Source organism: Balaenoptera musculus, chromosome 2 (genome assembly GCF_009873245.2).
Source record: "Balaenoptera musculus isolate JJ_BM4_2016_0621 chromosome 2, mBalMus1.pri.v3, whole genome shotgun sequence".
NCBI classification, from domain to species: domain Eukaryota; kingdom Metazoa; phylum Chordata; class Mammalia; order Artiodactyla; family Balaenopteridae; genus Balaenoptera; species Balaenoptera musculus.
Window position 1 is genome coordinate 8429765 of NC_045786.1, and position 20426 is coordinate 8450190.

Genomic DNA, 20426 nt, shown 5'->3' on the forward strand with positions numbered 1-20426 from the left:
ACAGCTTATTGCCTGCATATTTGATCATATATTTTAAAACCATTAAGAAGTTTAGACAGATTTTCTTTCGAGATTCCAGACAATCAGTATCCTTGTAAATAAGAATCCATAAAATTGTTTTCTTAGTATTGCATTTTTTTCCCAGCATGTACAGATATATACTGTGTTATTTGAATTCCAAGGGTTTTACAATGTTTTTTTTTTTTTTAACTTGGAAATCAAATTTTATATCTGAAAGGTTAATGGAGAAAACTAATTATGCTATCTGGTAAGCAAATGTGTGATGAGACGTTTGTCTCTGTAATTAACAGCAAGGAACTTTTATAGTTTCATAAAATTGAATGCTACATAGAGTATTCCGTGAGCATTTGTTCGGATGAGGTGTCCAAAACAGAGATGTTTATGGATGATATAAAGTTGAACTGAAATGTAATGCAGGTGTCTGTTGTGCATCTCACAGAATTTCTCATTGTTGAAATGGAAGCCAGAAGATTAATAACTTGACTTTGTCATGATAAAATAAGTAATGTGTTCTTGGAACAGTGGTATGGCACATAAGTTACTCAGTAATTCCAAGAATTTATTCTGTTCCAGGAATAATATCCTGAACGATTTATTTTTACAGAAAAAGTTGATGCAACATAATAGCCTACGAAGTTGCTTGTATGGCTAAAGGAATTATATCTCAAACGTGGCTTTACACCCACACATAAAGTGTAAAGAGCCCCACAGAAACGCAAGGTTAAGTAAGGCACACCTTGAAAGGAAGAAGTCAGGAGGTGCAAAAGTAAAGGTTCTTCTGTGAACATTAACTCATTCTCCTCGCACATATATAATTTTTTCAATTACTAGCAAGGCTTTAACGGGTACCTTAATAAGCATCATATGGAATATGGCGGCGCAGCATTTGCTGCAGGAGTGGGAGCTCTAGCCGTCCCTGTGAACTGCTTAACTCCGCCCTGAAAGAGGGAGCAGTTCAGCCACGAGGGGCCCAGACCTAATCCGTCTTCCTCTGGCTCCCTTTGGTCATTTTGGGTCACTCAGTCTTATCCTTTGTGAAATGGGGGAAACGGTGCCCTGTCTGTCGTCTTCGATAAACTAGGAAGGCGCTGAGGATGAGACGCGTTCCCTTGGGAGAACTTTCATAAAAGACACGATTGACTCTAGGCACCAAGTGGCCTCATCTTGCAAACCCCACGCCCCACGGAAACCGGGAGAACTTCCGTCACAGATGCCACAGGTGTTGGTTTACGCCTTGTACATCAGTAGTGTTTGGGGTTTTTTTTCTTCCCCGGCTTTCCTCAACAGTAGCGTCCCAGCATAGCTGATACTAGAATTCACCCATTCCTGTATCCATTGGCAGGTCTTTATTGAGCAGCCCCTGGTGCCAGGCTAGGAGATTTGACAGCCCACTAGGGTGTGACGGGAACACAGAACCAGGGGACCTCCCCTGGGGAGTTAAGGGATGTGACCCTTGAGAAGAGGACATTGAAGCAGAGAAAGACCTGAAGACTAAGTATGGGGGCGGGGCCGAGGCTGTGAGCCGGCCAGGAAACGACAGGGCCCCAAGAGCCGAAGACCTTGACCTTCCTTAGAGCGGATGCAGGGAACCCTCTGGCCATCCAGGACAGTCGCCAATGGCATTCGGATTTAACTGTCCTGAAGTGAGGCCTGGGCGCTGGTATTTTGTCACAGTTGTCCAGGTGATTCTACTGTGTGTCAGACCCCAGAGCCGCCATCTAGAACAAGGGGAGACGTGGCAGGATCCAAGGCTGGAGGAGCCCCCAGCACAGGCGCTGGCCTCCATCCCCAGGTGTCCGGCATCCCACCGAGGCAGGCCACGTGACGCGGTTTGCATTTCTGAAAGATCACCCTGGCTTCAGGATGGACGTGGCTGGGCGGGGAGCAGCGCTGAAGGCTTTTGGCCGTAGCCCCATCAGGTGGTAATGGGAGGCGAGTGGAAGGACTGAAGAGCAATCTAGACGTTATAATAAGCAGGACTCAGTGATTAATTGGCTGTGAGAGGGGAGGGATGGGAAATGAGGCCCAGGTTTCTGGCTTGGACAGTGGGTTGGTGCTATTTATTAAGGCTCGGGGATAGTCATCATAAAATACATTTTTGGATGTGATTTTAAGGTTGCTCTTGAAATGTGCAAGTGGAGCCGTCCAGTGGGCAATTGGATATGTGGGCCTGGAGCCCCGAAGTGGGATCGGGCCCCCCACAGACAGATGGTCGCTGGAACCAGAGAGAGGCTGGGGGATCCAGGAAGTGTGCGGAGAGGGCCCAGGGAAACTTGGCATTTAAGGCAGTGACCGTGACCTGTAAGTGCGTGGTGAAGTCAATTTAGCAGATTGTCACCAACAGGAACAAGAAGAAGAAGAGAAATAGAAAATATCAGAGTGTCTTGCATGCAGGAAGGATAAATTCGTGAAACTTTGGTTTTCTTGCTGTGAATCACAATCAAAAAAGATTGGAAGCCTCTGATTTAAGCTGTGGTTGCCTCACCCCTGGAGATTTCCCCTTGGCCTCACTCAGGGAAGGCGACCACTGCCAACCTCCAGGTGCCTTTGGGCCCAAAGTCATCAGAGTTTCTTGAGATTCTTGGAAGAGAAAGGTGCTGTGAATGTGATCCGTTTTCATCATCATTAACATTATTTACATTGAAGATGAAACTGTACGACAGCATGTGTATTTAAGTTGGAATATTTTAAAAAATTTAAATGCCTGAAGAAATATAATACCGCCAGTCCTTAATCTTGTTCATCCTTAACTGACCCACGGTGTAAATACGTATATTAACATCTCAGTCAGGAGGGGGGATGTGTACTTCTGTACTAGCGTTCTTTTTGAGTTTTCTGTACAGTAGAGCAGAGGGTCAAGATTTCAGATTATATTGAAAAGGACTGTCTCTTTCCAGACAGTAAATTATGAACATTGTCTCTCATATTGAATGAAGGCAAGATTTTGGTTATGCTACTCTAGGAAAATGGAAGCAGCCCTTGATCTACAATCTTGTTATTTTTTTCCTGTGTGTATTGTCAGCCTTTGAAGACTTTTGCTTTATGTTTCACAGAACCGTGAACACAAAAAAATTCTTATTCTGCTTTTTCCAAGCTAAAATATTTGGCTTTTGTAGAACCAACAGGACTCACATGAACCATGTTTTGAATTTATAGGACACGCCTGAGCCTTCTTCTTTTAGTTTGAAACAGTACAACTAAGTTGGACTCCATAAAGATAGTTTGGTCCAAAGGTTTCATTGTTTCCACCATGTGTATTAAGATAAGTAGGGGGTTAAGGTGCTGACTAGTTGAAACAGCGCCCAGCGCAGGTCACAACAGCTTCCTGGATGCCACGCAGAGGGACTGTTTTGTGGATGGAGCCCTTCCTGCCATTCAGCTAGTTAGTTTCCCGAGCGTCTTAATAGAGCAGTGAGGCTCATGGACCTCGGAGTGTGGTGGGTCTCTAATGTCTAAACTCAGAGTCTCTGTTTTCTCCTGGGTGAAATGTATTCATAACATCCGAACCTCTTAGCTTGTGATCAGGATTAAGTGTAGGCGGCGTGCTCGCCAGAGGGCCTGGTACACAGTAAGCGCTCCATAAGTGGTAACTTGAACACTTTTCCCCCTAAGTACGTCCAAATTCCTTTAAAAAATACATGGCTTGTAATGAGCGTCAAAAGAAAGTCATCTTAGGCCTATACCCCAGGGGTTGCAAAATATGCCCCACCCAGGCCCCTCCTTCCTTGACTTTCTTTTGCTGCCATCTCTGGCCACCTACTTCTCCTTCCTGCCCAGCTTCATCTTTCCTGGGTGACTTAGAGAAGATTTTTTATGTCCAAAGCTGCCTCTACCAGTTGCCTTATACCCAGCTTCACATTACCACAGGGGGAAGATTGTACATAATTCTTCCAGATTATTTTTTTCTTACAAAAAAGTAATACATATTCATTCCAAAACCACTTTGAAAGTTTTAACGTATAAAGTTGAAAACAAGGTATAAAGTAAAAAGTCCTGTCCCAGTCACACTCTCCAGCAATAACCACTGTTTTTTTTTTTTTTTGGTTGCACCAGGTGTTAGTTGCAGCAGTAGGCGGGCTCCTTAGTTGCGGCTCCAGGGCTCCTTTAGTTGCGGCTCGCCAGCTCCTTAGTTGCGGCACGTGGGCTTCTTAGTTGTGGCATGTGAACTCTTAGTTGCGGCATGCATGTGGGATTTAGTTCCCTGACCAGGGATCAAACCCTGCATTGGGAGTGCAGAGTATTATCCACTGCGCCACCAGGGAAGTCCCGATAACCACTGTTAACAATAGTGTGTGTGTAAAAAATACATGTGTGTGTGTTACAAAAAGGAAAATTGAATCATCCTGTATAATGTTTTGTATAACCAAATCTCCATCTGTTCCACACAGGTTGAGTGTCTAGTTTGAGCCAAGTAGTTAGGCCCTGATTATCCAGTGCTGAAGGAAGTAATCGTGGTCTCAGACATCATGGAGTTTCTAGTTTATCCTTCACTTACTTCCAAATGACTATAAAAGGTCCATTTCATTCTTTACAGGCATGTAAAGATATACTGTAATCTCCTTGTACTGATCTGCCATAATTCACTTACCTAATGCTCACTGATCGATGTCTGGGTGGTTCCCAGTGTCTCCCTAGCAAAATGAGGCTACCGTGAATGTCCTCGTACTTGTGTCATGGGTACTTGTCGGAACGTTTCTGTAGGATAAATGCCTGTGAATGGAATTGCCGAATTCCCTCCAAAAAGATCCCCCAACAACAGCCTAGAGAGGGGACCGTAACCCTACGCCTTCACCCAAAATGGGCTTCATGAATCTATAGTCTTTGCCAAATTAATAGATAAAGAATTTCACATTAGTTAATTTCCATTACATTAATAATTAGGGACATTAAGAGATTTGAACTATTTATTTCTCGTGTGAATTGCATGTTCACGTCCTGTGCCCATTTTCCATTGTTAGTATGTGTCTTTTTCTTCATTGACTTGTAAGACCTCTCCCGTGTATTTGGGATTTTAACTCTTTGGCTTGATTATTCCTGAACATTACTTGAAGTGGTGGCTTCTGACCTACCCACTTAATGTGGCTGGAATTGCAGTCCATGTCTGATGAAGGAACGTTCTATTGGGAGGCCATGTTGTATTTATCGTAAAATCAAAGTTTTCCATGTTATAAGAACACTTGGGGGAGAGGAAAGTAGATAAACTCTCTGAACTGGTTGGGTAGTTCTATTGGTATCATAGCACTCTCTTCTTCTCATAGAAGTTTATTCTCCTCTGTAGATGTTCTTTGAGGGACACGTTTGAGAAGCAGTGTGACAGCCCATTTTGATTCATTTCCTGGCATTTCTCTGCTCCCCTGGCCCTTCTTACCCGTCTCAAGCCCTTCTTGCCCTTTCTGCTTTGAAGGCCCGTTTTCCAGCCTGGACCCATGGCATTCTGTCTTGGGACCTGTCCTGGTGTCAGCTCCTCAGCCTTGATTAAAAAGAGCTCCGGCCTCCCGCCCTGGCTGTGGGTGGGCCTTGCTGGGTGCGCCTGCCCACGTGTTAGGAGAGAGGCCCTGGGTCCTTAGAATCATTGTGCATCCATTTGGGTCCCATGCTAGGCTGTAAACGCCTGCAAGGGAGAGACCATATCTTGTACTTCTTTTCTTTTTCTTTCTTTGCTCCCACAGTATCTCATATTTAGTAGTAGTACAGTAAATGTTTATTGAATGGTTGAATGAAACTGGTATTATCTAAATAGATTTGAAAGGAACTTCATTGTCCTTTCAGTGAAAACGCCATGTATGTGTTGAGCTGCTTAATTATTTTCCACCTAAAACTTCAGCTGAACGGGAAGGTCCTCCAGCACGTGGCAGCACGCATGCGGGTTAACGCCTCCTGTTCAAAGCTTTTCTCAGTGACATTTAGACTCCGTTGTGTCCTTGAATGGACTCCAAGGGCTGTTTCAGGACTGCGGGTTCTGGCACGTTCTCTTTGGTAGAGCTCGGCTCCTTTTTATTTTGGGGGGTTCCACTTCAGATCGCTGGGGAGGGAAGGGCTCGCTTGGTAACCGCCGCTCTGTGCTGTAGGGCTCTTCAGACCGCTCTTGCTGAGTCAGAGCCCCAGGCTTGCGTGTCCCTGGTAAACATGGCTGTGGTCCCTGGGGACGGCCAGTTGTGACCCTGATAGCATCTGCAGGCCAACACGGGTTTGGAGTGGGGATGCCAACCCCGGGTCTTCTCAGAGCGCAGAGTGTGCCCCAGATGCCTGGCTCTTTGGCTCACTTGTCAAGCCATGTGGTGAAGAGAGCCGGGGCCTGGGCCTGATGGACCCTGCCTCCTTTGTCCGGCTCTTCCTCTCACTGCTGTCGTTTGACAGGTTGTAGTTCAGCCTTTTCTGCAACAGGGCTCCATGCCAACTTCTCCTCGTGTCTGAGAGGAGTTATTTGCAGCGTTCAGTATAAATCCTGGTCATCTTAGTGTTTCTCACTGATACACTCAGCTTGTTTCTATTTCACATATCATTACCTGGAAACTGCAAGGAGTTTTAAAGCTTTTTTTTTTTTTTTAAACGTATATTCACAGTGACACGCAGCCTTCACCACTGTTTCCAGAACTTCTTCAACATCCCAAACAGAAAGAGTTCTTGCTGTCACTCCTTCTGCACATCTTCTCAGATGTCCCACCTCTGTTTCTAGAACTGGCAGGGTCAGCTCTTTAGACCATAATGTTGCCCAGCCTCCTCCCTGGAAGCTACAATTTGAGTCTACTTTTTCCTCGTGGATAAAGAACAATGTCCGTAATAACTCGTAGTGTGTTTGAAGATAATTAAGTCACTCAATAGCCATTTACCTCTCAGAGAAACGATCCAACTTCTTTAACCTTTCCATGTTCCTTTCCTCTTTTTTGTTGACTTTTGCACGATCTCCTCAAGTTTCTCAACAGGCTCTTTAAAAGAGCGCAGAACCTGGACCTGATGGGAGTTCTCTGGTGGCCTAGTGGTTAGGATTCCAGGCTTTCACCGCCGTGGCCCGGATTCAATCCCTGGTCAGGGAACTGAGACCCCACAAGCCCCAAGGCCCCAAAAAACAAACAAACAAACAAACCCAAAACTGGACATGGTACCGTAGTAAGAGTCGGCCCATACTGGATGCAGTGGTGACTGTCCCGCCGTGCTTTAAGTGTCTGTCGGTCCTTTCGTAGAGGTGAGTTACCGAGGGGCACCCTGGGGATGGTCTTGACGGTGGGTCAGGGCACGTGAGGCGCTGGAGGTGATGCGGTTCTGACCGCTGTGACTGCTGCCTGCCACGGGGACGGGGGTCCAGGAGGAACAGGTGGACTCCTTCCCCAGCTTGGACACAAATCAGGTGATAGCTCTTTTAATGTTGAAATGAGGGTTTTGAGCTCTCTACGTTGTTAGATTAATAGGAAATCTGGTACCTCCGAATACGATGACCTTCCACCCCCTGAATTGTTGGTGAACCGCAGGGGCTGACTTAGTCCAGAAGGCCAGCTACCACTGGTAGTAATAGTAGCTACTGCTACTATGGGAATAGTTCAGGAGCATTGCTTCACCGTCAGCTTTGTGTACATTTCCAACTGCCTGCCGATTATCTAAGTTGCCTTTGTCAAAACTAGCCTCGTTGTATCGCCACTTCCCTGCACCCTTCTAATTCTCTGACTGGTGTTAACATCCATCCGGTCCCCCAAACTAGAAACCTTGGAGTTACCTTTAATTGCTTCTCCTTCACATCCCACCCCCATCCCCACATCCAGTGAATCACCAAGTCTCTCTGGTGAACCTTCTTAAATGTCTCTCTTTCCACCTTCTCTCTCCAGCCCCATCCCCCAGTGCTGGTACAGACGGGCACGGTCACTCACATAGCCTTTAGCAACAACCCACTGGCTGGTTTCCTCTGCTCACACCACTTTCACCATAGTTTTGCCAGATCTGTTTTTCTAAAGGAAAGGTCTGATTATTGACCATCCTTACGTTAAACGAGATAATGAATTTTAAACTACCCAGAGCAATAAACCAGTTATCTCCAGCACAAAATTTTTCTTCCTTAACCTGGTACCTTACTGCGATGACCTCACTGTACATTTCCACTTCATCACCTGCCACTTCTCTTGATGAGCCTTAAACTCCCGGCACACAGACTGCTGTTCAGGAAGAAGGGTGGGAGGTGATACAGCTGTGGCATCAACTCAGACAACAGTGAGCTTCTGCCTGGGGCCAGAAGAGTGATGTTTGGGGGGGGGGGCCACCGTCCCCAGCCCCGAGGGAATGGGAGGTGAATAATTTTCATGAGGGGCTGCAGGGAGGCAGGGTCCTCAGAGAAGAGCTGATTTTTATCTCTAGCAAGGAAACAGAGGCATCTACAGATCGTGGGGGCAATCTGCTACCTGGAGTTCCGGGGGCACAGAGTTAAAAGAGGTGTAGGGCCAACAGAATGAGGAGAATCAGGACCATTTCTTAGAACAACAAACCAGTATAAAGGGATTTGGGTAGAAGATGTTGAGAGATTTGGAGGGGGAGTACCTTTCAATTTGAACAAGATGATTTTTGTATCTCTGGGGCGCAGGAGATGCTTGATAAATGTTTATTGAATGATTTATTTCTGGTACTTTTTCAGTCCATCCTATTAATATATTGTTTGTTTATAACCTTAGGATCACATTTAATTCTACTGGACTTCACTCTGCTTTTGATAGGACATTTCTTTCATTTACTTAAGAAAGGTATATGGAATGCCTACTGCATGTCAACACCAGTTAATTTTTCGGGCAAAGATATGGTGACTGTTCTTTGTGAGTCTTTGTGAAAAGAAGGCATATAGAAACGGACATACAATGTTTATGTACGTCATCTCACTCTACGTTTGGGCATTACCGTCTTTTTTTCTTTTATTACCCCAGACCATGAATAATCGTGTTCTGCATAGTATATCTTTCTCTCCCGGCCAAGTTAAAGGAGATCCTGTATGGTGACTTGTGTGTTGCAAGACTCTGTATGTATTATATAAATTCTTTACGTAAAGGAAAGTGATCTAGTAGAGTCTTGAGGTTTAGCAAAGGGTAGAATCCAGCCTACTATCTTTTGTAGACCTTGTCCGAAGGAGTCTAGTCAGTAAACGCTCAAAATATTTTTCATTTAAGGCTGTTTTACCTATAAGGCAGCCACATAGCATGGATCCATGTTAGTAAGATTTCTTACTGTTTTGTCTTTTCTAAAAAGATCCAGCCCCTTGCGGTTAAACATAAGTAAAGGCATAGTTAGGTTTGGAAAGGAATCAGGAAAGTGCACAGCTTTCCTCAGGGAATCGTGCTTCTTTAGAGCTTCCTTTTCCTGACATTTATACCTGGAGAAGACATTGCCTTAAAACTGGAAAGACAAAGAGAGGTCAACTAGGGCTTCGAATCTCAATCTCTTAATACTTCCTGCCCTTTTTTGTTTTTGTTTTTTTGGAATCAGGGAACTCGGCTTCACTGTGACAGTCAGAATAAGCCCACTTTTTCTGAGAAGGACTTTTAGAGGCATTCGGTGCCCTGTGAACATCTTGGTAACGGAAAAACCTGCATCCCTCCTAGGCTTCCCTGTGTCCCCCTAGGTTATGCCCAGCAAGGTCTGGTTCAGAATTCATTTTACGTTTCAGGAAGCTGAAGTCAGAGAACGGCAGGTGGCTTGTCTTGCATCAAGTAGCAAGTCAGCACAGTTGGGAAGCGAGTCCAGGTCTGGGGAGCACCAGCCCCGGCCTGTCCCCTGACCCACACACCAGCATCTGTGGTCTGAGCCTCTGCGGTGCCCCTGCTTGCCTGCGATCCGCACCCATTCCATCCCCGTGCATGCAGGCTGCTCAGCTTTTTCTGTCGTCCCCACTTTTAGTCTTCAAGTCTCCCCTCCGGCCCTCTGCTCCGTCCCTCCCAAATGTGCTTGTGCGAGGATACTCTCCCCCTCTCTGCAGAGCTCATCGCCAGCCAGCGTGTGATCCGGTTCCAGGAGCTCTTCCCCCAGGCGGTATGGTCAGGGCTGTTCCCGACTTCTCTGGCTAAAGGAAGGACAGTTCAGTTACCCGTTGTCCCCTGGGGACGCCCAGCGTGTGTCCTCTAAGAAGCTCCCCGCAGCCAGCCCGTTTCCAGCCTTCCCCGCGTCTCTCAGTCTCTCAACTTTCCTCTCCTTGACTTGGGCAATTGTTGCACTTTTCTACGTTCCGTCCCTTCAGACGTCCCGCAGTCAGATGTACTGTGAGCTCTCTTCTCAGGAAGTCAGCCAGCTCTGCTGCCCTCCTTCACAGACCCCTGTTTTCTTCCTCCTCGGTCCCAGGTCCTGGTCTGTTGTTGTGGTTGGTTTTTTGTTTTGATTTTAGAAGAAATGTTTCTAAACGTCAGCCCACAGCCAGGATCCCCCTTGATGCTTGCGCCTTCTTTCCTCTACCGAGGAGCCTGGACCTCCACATGAAAATACCAAGTATGCAGACTTCACACTGTAGTTTCAGTCTTGTAATTTTCAGAGCTACAACTTCTGGGGCTGTGAAACGAAGGTCATGACAAAGCAGATTTGCTCTTAGAAAGTTCCAGGATCCTCATGACTTCTTTCCCCGCCCAAGACAGCACTTTATCATAGAATTCAGTCCCCGGAGCAGAGGTGGAACCTTTGAAAAGAGCATATCCCTGTTGCTGTGATGCGTCAGGGTTCATGTGGAGCTGGCACTGACCCAGGAGCCAGGCAGTGTGCCTGCCTTCATCTGGCTTGGCTGGTGCAGCTCTCGCCAGGCAGCCAGGAGGGAGGGCAGTGGCAGCCACCAGCCGGTGCCAGCTAAGATCAGCGCGCCACAGGTGGATGCACGTACAACGCCCTTGATCTAGAAGATCAAGAATAAAAACCCTGCAGGAAAGAAGCTGCTCCTCGCCGAAACTGTGCTGCTAATCTAGCCGGGAAGGGTTAGGTTTGGATGCTGAAACTAACACCAACCACACTGGCATATAGATGTATCTTTTAGAATTCCTCTGGGACCTCTTCCAGACACGCCCTGTTCCCCAGACATCTTGAGAAATGTGTAAATTTTGCTGACTCTGCATTACTTAAATTGTGCTTGGTCATTCATTCTCATAAAATCTGGAACATGATTTATTGTTTCTATATTGTCATTGTCACAGGTGTTTGAAGTGAAAAGAGTTTTATTACAAATTAAAGTATTTCTCCTCTCAAGCATATGCCCACACAGAGCAGAACTGTAAATTTGGAAATCTGTGTTATTTCTGTGTTAGCTCATGTTAGATGCTAGACAGTCAATATTTTTATTATTTTAAAAATTGAAGATACTTATTTGAAAACAGTATATAAAAGCTCCCTTGTATTCAGTAATGTATTCATATATTAATTAGCTAAATATCTAACTAGACAACACAAAATACCTACATTCATTGTGCAGTTAGTGCCGCAGAGAAATCTGGCTAATATGATGCTGAGTGCATTAAAACATGATTGTATTAAATGTGCTAGATTTATCTGCAAGAGCTGTGTTTTTCCTAATAGATACTTTCTGTGGGCCTTTTCCTTTTCTTGTAGTTGAAATTGCAGGCATTTAGTAGAGTGACTGTATGAGTGTGTACACATACCCTGGCATTAGACTTTTATTTTAACACCCAGATTAGAGAAGAAAAAACAAAACTACTTCTCTTAATCTTTGTAAAGATACCGGCTGATGACAATTCAAGAAGATAGTATGTTGGAAATAGCTCCTAAGAGATCCAGGCACCCTCTAATGTTATTATTTATAGAAGATGTTTTATAGCTGTATAATTTGTTTCATGTTTAAGTAATATTTATTAAGTACCCTCAGTGCAATACAGATACCTTGGTCCGAAAAAGAAAAAAAAAAATCCTCTGAGGAAAGAAGATTCTTAAAAGAGAGGCTTGCATCTGGAGTCAGTAATCATTCCCATTTCCAAAGAAGGAAGAAGGGGTGGCTTTTTTTTTTTTTTTTTTGGTGGTGGATTATTTTTTCTGTCGCTAATTTACAGTGATATCTCTGGCCCCATTTCCATTAGGAGATGAAAGCATGGAAATTAAAAAACAAATTACAGGAATGAGAAGATTACTGAATGACAGCGCTGGGAGGATCTACCAGCGTGTGGGCAAGGAGGGGGAGAAATTGAAAGAAGAACCCCAGGATTTGGATTCGATCTGGCCTCAGCGTTTGAACTCTGTGGAGGCCCCACCTAGCCTCCACCCGTCTTCCCGTGGTGCATGGAACGAGTTGCCACCCCAGGGTGGGCAGTTCTCAGGGCAGTATGGCACCCGCTCCAGAACCTTCCAGAGCCAGCCCCACTCCGCCGGGAGCTCCAATGGTATGGCCGTCTTCAGACGCTCACAAGGCTTTCGGGGCCGTTGCCCCAATGTGTTTTCTGTCTAAATATTCAGTATGTTCTTTGAGTTCAACATATTAAACCCTCCCTTAATCACCCACCCGCCTTAGCTGAGTTATTTTAAAAGACCGGGAAGACAGAAAGGAAAAAGTTGAAGAGCATCAAAAACCAGAATTGAGACGCAGGAAAAACTGGGGGTTCTCCATTACAAGGGATAGTCTCTTGGTAGAGGTTTTAGCCCTTTAAGAAGTTTAAAGCCATCATTTGCAGAGATAACGACACTATTGTCACAAAAGACTGAACAGTTAGGGCAGAAAGAGCTCCGCTCTGTCATTAAAAGAAGCTTCCTGGTCACGTGGTGTATTAATACATCCCCTTGCCTAGTCTCGTGCTTTCTTCATTATATCGGAAGAGTCAGTTAAAGGCAGGACTGATGTCCCGGCCCCCAGGTGACAGCTTCACTTTAACCTCACATCCAAGCTACAGAACCTGGTGATCCATATTTTACAACCTGCTTCATTCAGGTTGAAAATTCTTCCTTTAAAGTAAAATTTCCTTAATTTAAATTCCTAATTTTATTTTAGTAACTTTTATTGGAGTAGAGTTGATTTATACTGTTGTGTTAGTTTCAGGTGTACAGCAAAGCGAATCAGCTATACACATACATATGTCCCCTCTGTTTTAGTTTCTTTTCCCATATAGGTCACCACAGACTATTGAGTAGAGTTCCCTGTGCTATACAGTAGGTTCTTATTAGTTATCTATTTTAAATTCCTAATTGTTAAGAAAAAAAATCAAATAGCAAATGTTTTTTCAAAGCGTAAGGAAAAACTTGATCATTTCTCCATTCACGTTAATTTTCCCTCCAGTGACATGGGATGTTACTCGTTCTATAAATTATGTACAGATGTGCAGAACTGTAGTTTACACAAAGAGAACAAGAAGAAAGGAAGAATGCGTTTTCAGTTTCCTTGAAAAGTTAAGGATTTTTTTTTTTTTCCCCGTACATCATCCCTCAAGAAAAAGAGAACGACTGTGATTTTCTTTTTCTTTTTAAACACAATTTGCAAGAACCAGTTCAGAGGTGTGAAGAGCCATCCTGAGCCACTGCTGATGAGACAGGGAGGGACCCCAGGAGATGTATGGGTGTCTTCTCTCTCTCTTAATTTTACATAAGCCAATATCAGCTTCACATGCTGGCATGCTTCCAGGTTAGAAGGATATGGCTCTTTAAAGACTGCTTCATAAAAATAAAAAGGGCAGTTCTCTTTAAAATTAGAAAATGATTTATAACAAGCTGAAAAGGGTTGGTTTTGTCCTCTAAAAATGAGAAAGCTAGACTTGGGGTAGTGACTAGGAATATTCTACAAGGTCCTCCTAACTCCACTGCCATGCGAGAAATGATTAGAGAAATAAAATAGCCTTAGGTATGTAGGAAGTTAGTAAGCCCCACATCAATAAGTGTTGGGTGAGCAATGTTCTGTTTTCCAGGATGCAGCAAGGACAGGGGATTTACTTTGGAAAATATTAGTAATGGTAAAAGTTGCAAACCTGAATTCCCCCATATTCATTTAAAAATAGATCTTTTTGTGTTGATTGCTTGCATGTTTTCGATAGGAATGCATTTGGTGTCTCATTGGAATTATCTGCAGTTTTAAAGTTGTAACATCTCAATTTGCTACAACTTTGAATGTAAGTAATTATGCTGCTCCAAACATTAAGTATATCCACAAATAATGCATACTGCAGGATGTAAATTCCATTTACTGTATAGTAAAAGATATCACTGGACCACAACCTTAGAACTTCCCTCTTCCACCTGTGAAAAAACCGGAGTGACAGCAGTCTCTTATCCTGATCCACTTAAAGGTAGCAGGGTTGGATACTGAGACTGGGAGAACTGCGTTGAAAGCGTGTTTTTCCAAATGTCCCGTTTTATTACAGGGGTAGTAGGAAGATATTTGTTTACATGTAAGGGAAACAGAATAGGATAGTTTTATGAAGGAACAGATACTAAATTTAAACAGTGGAAAAGAGACTAAAGTGAAATTAAAGAAATGGGAATGGAAAAAAGATGTAGAAGGATCTCCTTTATGAAGCTGGAGAAAATCCAACACACCAGCACCCTCTAAACCCTCAAGTTCAAAGGGATCCTCCCAGACCCTTCTGCCCCAGCTTTCTCCATCCCAGACATACCACACCCAGAGTGAAAGTTTAATGTGTTGACCGTTCTTAATTTTTGGAATAACATGATTAATGATAAAACTATTTTTTAAACAGACACATTTAATTCTTAATATGAACCCTCAGGACATATCCAGCTACCAGGTTGTTTTTTCTTTTTTCTTTTGGTAACACCGTTCTCAGAGCTAGTTTTGTGTGCAATAGCATGAGTGTGTCTCTAGTGAATTTTTCTGTAATTGTTACCTGAGATGAACTGGGGTGACAGTGAATTGTGTGTGTCTGTTCACGCAGGCTCTGCCACCCCGAGACACAGCACACACCTGACAATAGAGAAGCCTGGATAATTAGATGAAGGCAGACCCCAAAATTTAGGTTGTCCAAATTACTGGGTACATTTTCCTCAGGCACGATTTCCTAGTTAACTGCACAGGCTTCACAAGCCTGTCACGGTACCTTCCTTTTTTTTTTTTTTTTTTTTTTGGCTCTTTATAATCTTGCTGTTGCTTGGCATCCGTCATTCTTTTCTTTCGTGCTCAGGAGAACTTCCAGTGGTGAATTCGTCAGTTGGATCAAACTGCTGTACTTGTAACTGCCAGTCAACGTTGCAGGCCATTCTCCAAGAACTCAAGACCATGCGGAAATTGATGCAGATTCAGGCAGGTACGAAGATCAGGCCTCGGATGGAGGCCTCGGGTTTCGAATGCATATGTGACATCTCTAGTCAGGATGTTCATGGTGCTTTGATTACTCTCTGCTTCCCTCCTTGCTATCTTTTTTCGGTTTGTTTGTTTTTTTAGTTTTTTTTAAAAAAATTTTTACTGGAGTATAGTTGATGACACACTTCTTCAATTAGCCATTTTCTCCACTTTTTCTACAACCCATCTTCCCATTAGCAACTCTAACAAATGCTTTATGGCTGGTACATGTGCTCCGGATACTTCACCCCGACTCCCCACACTTCACAAATGTCAGCTAATTAAACTTTGAAACAATTATACCCGAAAGTGGGCAGAGCGCTCCGGCTCATTTTCCTAATGTGAATCAACAAGGAGGTTCACGTCAGGGAAGGAGGCGAGAAGGCTCATCTTCCCTCCCGAAGGGCTCGGTTTGGGGGCTGCGTGCATCTCACACACTCCCACTCCTGCACAAGTTCCCACACGCACGCACACACCCGGCCCCCCCCACTGGGCTCCGCGTGACAGGTGGGGAGCCGCGCATTTTTGTGCACACGAAGGAGCCCTTAGGAAGTGTGGGCTCTGCTGGTGAAGATTCCAGAGCATCAGCTGACAAGGAACGTTGGCCCTCGGGCCCTGCTTGTGGCTTTTCTCCTTAACATGCAGGTCAGAGAAGCTCAGAGACACCTCCTGTTTTGTCTTTTTATTTACGCGACGCTGTTTTTGTTCTCGCCCCTGCTGGACAAGTTGAAGAACAGAAGAGCAGTGAACCTGCAGTTTGGGGTCAGAGTCCCCGTGTCTCCCGTCCTAGCCTGTTTAACTTCTCTGAGCCTCAGATTTCTCGTCTGTAACTGGAGTATTAATATCTAACTCACAGGGTTGTTGTGAAAATGGAATGAGGTAGTAAATGGAAGTGAACTCTGCAAAGCACGATCCAAGCCTCAGCTATTTCATTAGCGTTGTTACAAAGCCCGGGAGCATTTCATAGAGGTCTAGAAGTCTAGGCCCGTATTATAGTGGATGTGTTTTCTAGTCTCCACAATTAGGGGAGAGAAAAAGGACATTGTTGTGACAGGTACAGAAAGTAACAAATCATTTTATTAAGCGCCCCCACCCCACCTCGTCAGGGAAAGCTGCTCCTTGAGCAGGAAAATAGCACCGTCTTTTATGACTATCACCCCTACCCCCCTTTTCTCTGTAAAGGTATTCAGAAAGGTCACTGTTCAGAAATCGTACTTGGTGCCGTTTAGTGAATTCTAGTACAATTTTAATATTCAGTGATGTGGTTTGATGTAAAAAGCTTCAGACTAAAACATATCAGTCACCCAAGATCACGTGAAAGTAAAATGGGCAAAAGGCTTTCTGAGAAGCGACATCTAATTTTATGCGCTGGATTTGGTCTTGTCCCAAGGAAGAAAAAAATAAGCATTTTGGTCAGGCCAGTAAGCATTTAACTTACCTTGTTCCACCAGGATAATCTGTGTTCTTATTAACCTGGTAAAGGTTAACATCTGCTAAATAAGGAGCTCAGAAAGAAAGGTTACTTCATTCGGTACAGATTCTTTCCTCAGTGGAAGAATTTGTTAGCACTTAAGAAAATGTGCGTATGAAATTGTAATGATTTATTTTGTTACTTAAGCTCCTTACTCCTGAAATGGCAGACTACAAATTGCAACCATTTAAATCCTTGACTGAAGCCTTTTTAGGATCTATTAAGTAAATGCCTCTATGTCACCCTGTTTTCTTTTCTGAACCTTTGCAGATTAGGGTGGTGAACGACTCCAAAGCTGTAGGAGAACCCAAAGGATAAACTGAATAAATTACTCTCCTTTTCTTAAACTTAAGAATTTGTGTTGAGTGCGTAGATTTACTTAACGTTTATTGCCTATAAAACGTAGATTTAAATTCTATTTAGAAAGTTTCACCTTTACTTCAGGGAGAAAGCCAGGACTAAGATCAAGCGGTAAGATCTGGATACAAAAGACTACAGCTCGCTCTGTCCAGACTTGCAGAAGGAGGAGAAAAACTTAGACAGTACCTGTGTTCTTTAAACTTAAATCATTTTGTTTTTAATTTTGGAAAGTGAGGCTGGAGTCCTAGACCGTAGATAATTGCTTCGGTCGTCCATCTGACTTTCGGGATGGAGACCCAGACGCCTCGGGTGAAAATTTGGACCAAACAGAGAAAAGTTCCTGTCCGCCTTGCATATGAGGATCACTTGAGAAGCTTTAAAAAAATCCTGATGCCCAGGCATCACCCCTGGAAATTCCAATTCAGATTAATCTGGGGCGAGGCTGAGGTACTGGCTTTTTTTTTTTTTTTTTTTAAAGCTCCAGGGTGATTCTGATGTGTAGCTGAGGTCGAGAACCGGTGAGCTAGACTAATTACTGCATGGGCGGTTAAAAAACTTCTCTGCTCATTTTGCAGTGCAAGTAGTTTGTTTGTAATACTTATTTATAAATTTCTGTCCAGCCTAGAGATGCAGATATCAAGTTCAGAGTACAAATATTCTTTATTTGCAACCTGATAGGAAATGATCCATATTACGTGCATGTAAAGATCTTTAGATTTTCATTTGGCTTATTTTTAGACGTGTACTTCTGTAAAACAAAAAACAAAAGCAGCTATGTCCTGTGGTTGTATTTATCAAACCATATTAACACATGAAGATTTAAGTAATAATGCCATATTTTCCTACTAAACTTTGCATCAGAGTATTTTTATTTATTTATTTATTTATTTATTTATGTATTTATGTATTTGGCTGCGTTGGGTCTTCGTTGCTGCGCGTGAGCCTTCTCTAGTTGCGGCGAGCGGGGGCTACTCTTTGTTGCGGTGCATGTGCTTCTCATTGCGGTGGCTTCTCTTGTTGCGGAGCACGGGCTCTAGGCGCGCGGGCTTCGGTAGTTGCAGCACGCAGGCCCTGGAGCTCGAGGGCTTCAGTAGTTGCAGTGCGCGGGCTTCAGTAGTTGTGGCTCGCGGGCTCTAGAGCGCAGGCTCAGTAGTTGTAGTTCACGGGCTTAGTTGCTCCGTGGCATGGGGGATCTTCCCGGACCAGGGCTCGAACCTGTGTCCCCGGCATTGGCAGGTGGATTCTTAACCACTGCGCCACCAGGGAAGTCCCCAGAGTATTTTTAAATGGTTAATAAACGTTACTTCTCGAAGGGCACCTATGAGAACTGTAATTAGCATCCTTGGTTCCCTTAAGTACATAGGCAGCATCAGCACCCAGTTCTTGATGGGTGCTTTTCGTCTTTGGAACTCAAACTGTTTCTGGGTCTTACTGATTTGCTCTCCTTGTACAGAATTATAGCCTTCCTCTTTTTCAGCTACATGAAACTGAGGCACAGAGAAGCAGCCTGGTCGGAACCCAGGAGAGTAGTGTGTGGAGATAGTTGATGTGTGGAACAGCATTGGTTTGTGAGACCGGAGTAACTGGACCTGAAATTGACCGGCAGGCCTGGCCCACATGCTTACTGGTCATTCCTGAATGACACTTTTGATCAGCTTTGCCCCAGTGACCGTCCTTGCTCAGCCTTTGTCAGTTTTGGCACCTGTAGGTTGCTGGCTACTGATCAGTTTAACCTCAAGTGACAACTGGAATATTCCTGAGACTGGCTTGCCAAAAAGCGTGGACATCCACACCGCAATTTAATTTCCGGAGTTCTCAGTTATACAAGAGTGTCATGGGATGCGTAAAGTCATGCTTCAGTGTTTTTTCATAGCTCATCATCCTTTCCTCCTGTTGATTACCCACCAGCGTTTGGAGCAGAGTTTTCTCTTGGGTTTTTCTGCCTGTGGACCTTTAAGGCTGCGTTTGGTTATCTTCAGGTCCAGCGTGAGGTTGATTTCAGGGTGCCTCGTCCTTGAGTGAACCCACTTCAGCCTCAGTTTATGAAGCAAGTACGTACTCCTGAGTTAGAGACAAGTGCCTGTACCATATTTTTGTTTGTTGTTCGCAGTTGGAACCCAAAACAGACAACAACCCCCAATTTCCCTTATCTGCTCCCAGCGAACTGCCGTCTCGCGCAAGAGAAATAAAAAGAAAAAAGTGCCCCTGAAGACTGTGGAACCTCTCACTGTGAAACAGAAGCCCAGTGCGTTAGAAGCCGAGCAGAAGGCGGTGGCGGCCCCTGAGAATCCCAGTCTCCCCTCGGCCGAGCACACCTCCCCCAGGGAGAACCACATCCTAGGATTCGGCATCGTCCTCGAATCACCAGCCTCTGATGTAAGTGGATGTTTTCTGGCTGCTGACGCTAATGTGTAACTTTGCCCTTAACTAGTTCTGCCCAAGAAAACCAGGGAAACTTGCAAAATACACGTGGGAAAGAGGAAAGGAAAACTCTTAATAATTTCCTTGCCCAGGATTTTCTCTTCTGAAAATCTTAGGCCTTATTTCCTTAAACATGTTTGCATTCTCTCCGAAAGAAGAAGGATCATGGAGTTCTGCTCACTAATTTCGTTAACATTTTTAATTTTGAAGCAGCCGTTTTCAATTTCCTCAGCGTAGTGAGCTAAAAGAACATAATTAAATCCTTTGTAGATGGGCATAAATGAACAGAACCCTACAGATAAGGTCACACCTTTCTAGAAACACAAACTAATAATAAAAAAAAGAGCAGTGGTGCTACTTCTATTTTATAGATGCAAGCCACACTGCTAATTAAGTTGCAGTGCCATGCCACTGAGTCTGCGTAATGATAGGTTAACAGCCTGCAAAGGTTTTTCTATTTAAATATCATCGCTAGAAGGTCGTCGCAGCCCAAGATGCTGAATGACATCTAAGACACTCGTCTGACTTACCATTTTATAGTCACACGGCCATAAACGAACGTCTTCAGTAATGTGCTCTATCGGCCACGGCGTACTCTCCCTGCAGTACCTTGATCTGAGTACACTGATGCCGTGAACCCCAGCTCGTTGGGAGAGTTCCTAAAATAAACAAGGATGGGTGAGCTATTATTACCAGATGGCATAGGATGAGAATCCCACTGAGAACTCCCACAGGCCTATATAGGATGAGAGTTTGGCCCTACCTCTTCAACTTTAAATAAGAAATAAATTGCTATTTTAAATCAGTTGTTCCTTTCAAGTTGCAGAAAGACGGTCTGCTAGCACGGGCCTTTAAAAAAGGGAGGCAACAAAAAGAATCATCTCGTGATTTGGTTAGACTAGAAAATCATTTGACCTTTTATCCAGT

The 20426-nt window shown here is 44.2% G+C and overlaps 1 protein-coding gene across 9 annotated transcripts in view; it reads left to right on the forward strand.

Moving 5' to 3' along the window:
* The window catches only part of BEND7 (BEN domain containing 7), a 76817-nt gene that overhangs the window by 11335 nt on the left and 45056 nt on the right, over window positions 1-20426 (forward strand). For all 9 annotated transcript variants that reach the window (XM_036843801.1, XM_036843794.1, XM_036843795.1 and 6 more), the window contains exons 3-5: window positions 12051-12350; window positions 15090-15212; window positions 19189-19454. In XM_036843801.1, coding sequence (XP_036699696.1) covers window positions 12062-12350; window positions 15090-15212; window positions 19189-19454 — 678 coding nt within the window. In that variant the 5' untranslated portion in view covers window positions 12051-12061. The remainder of the gene's footprint in view (window positions 1-12050; window positions 12351-15089; window positions 15213-19188; window positions 19455-20426) is intronic.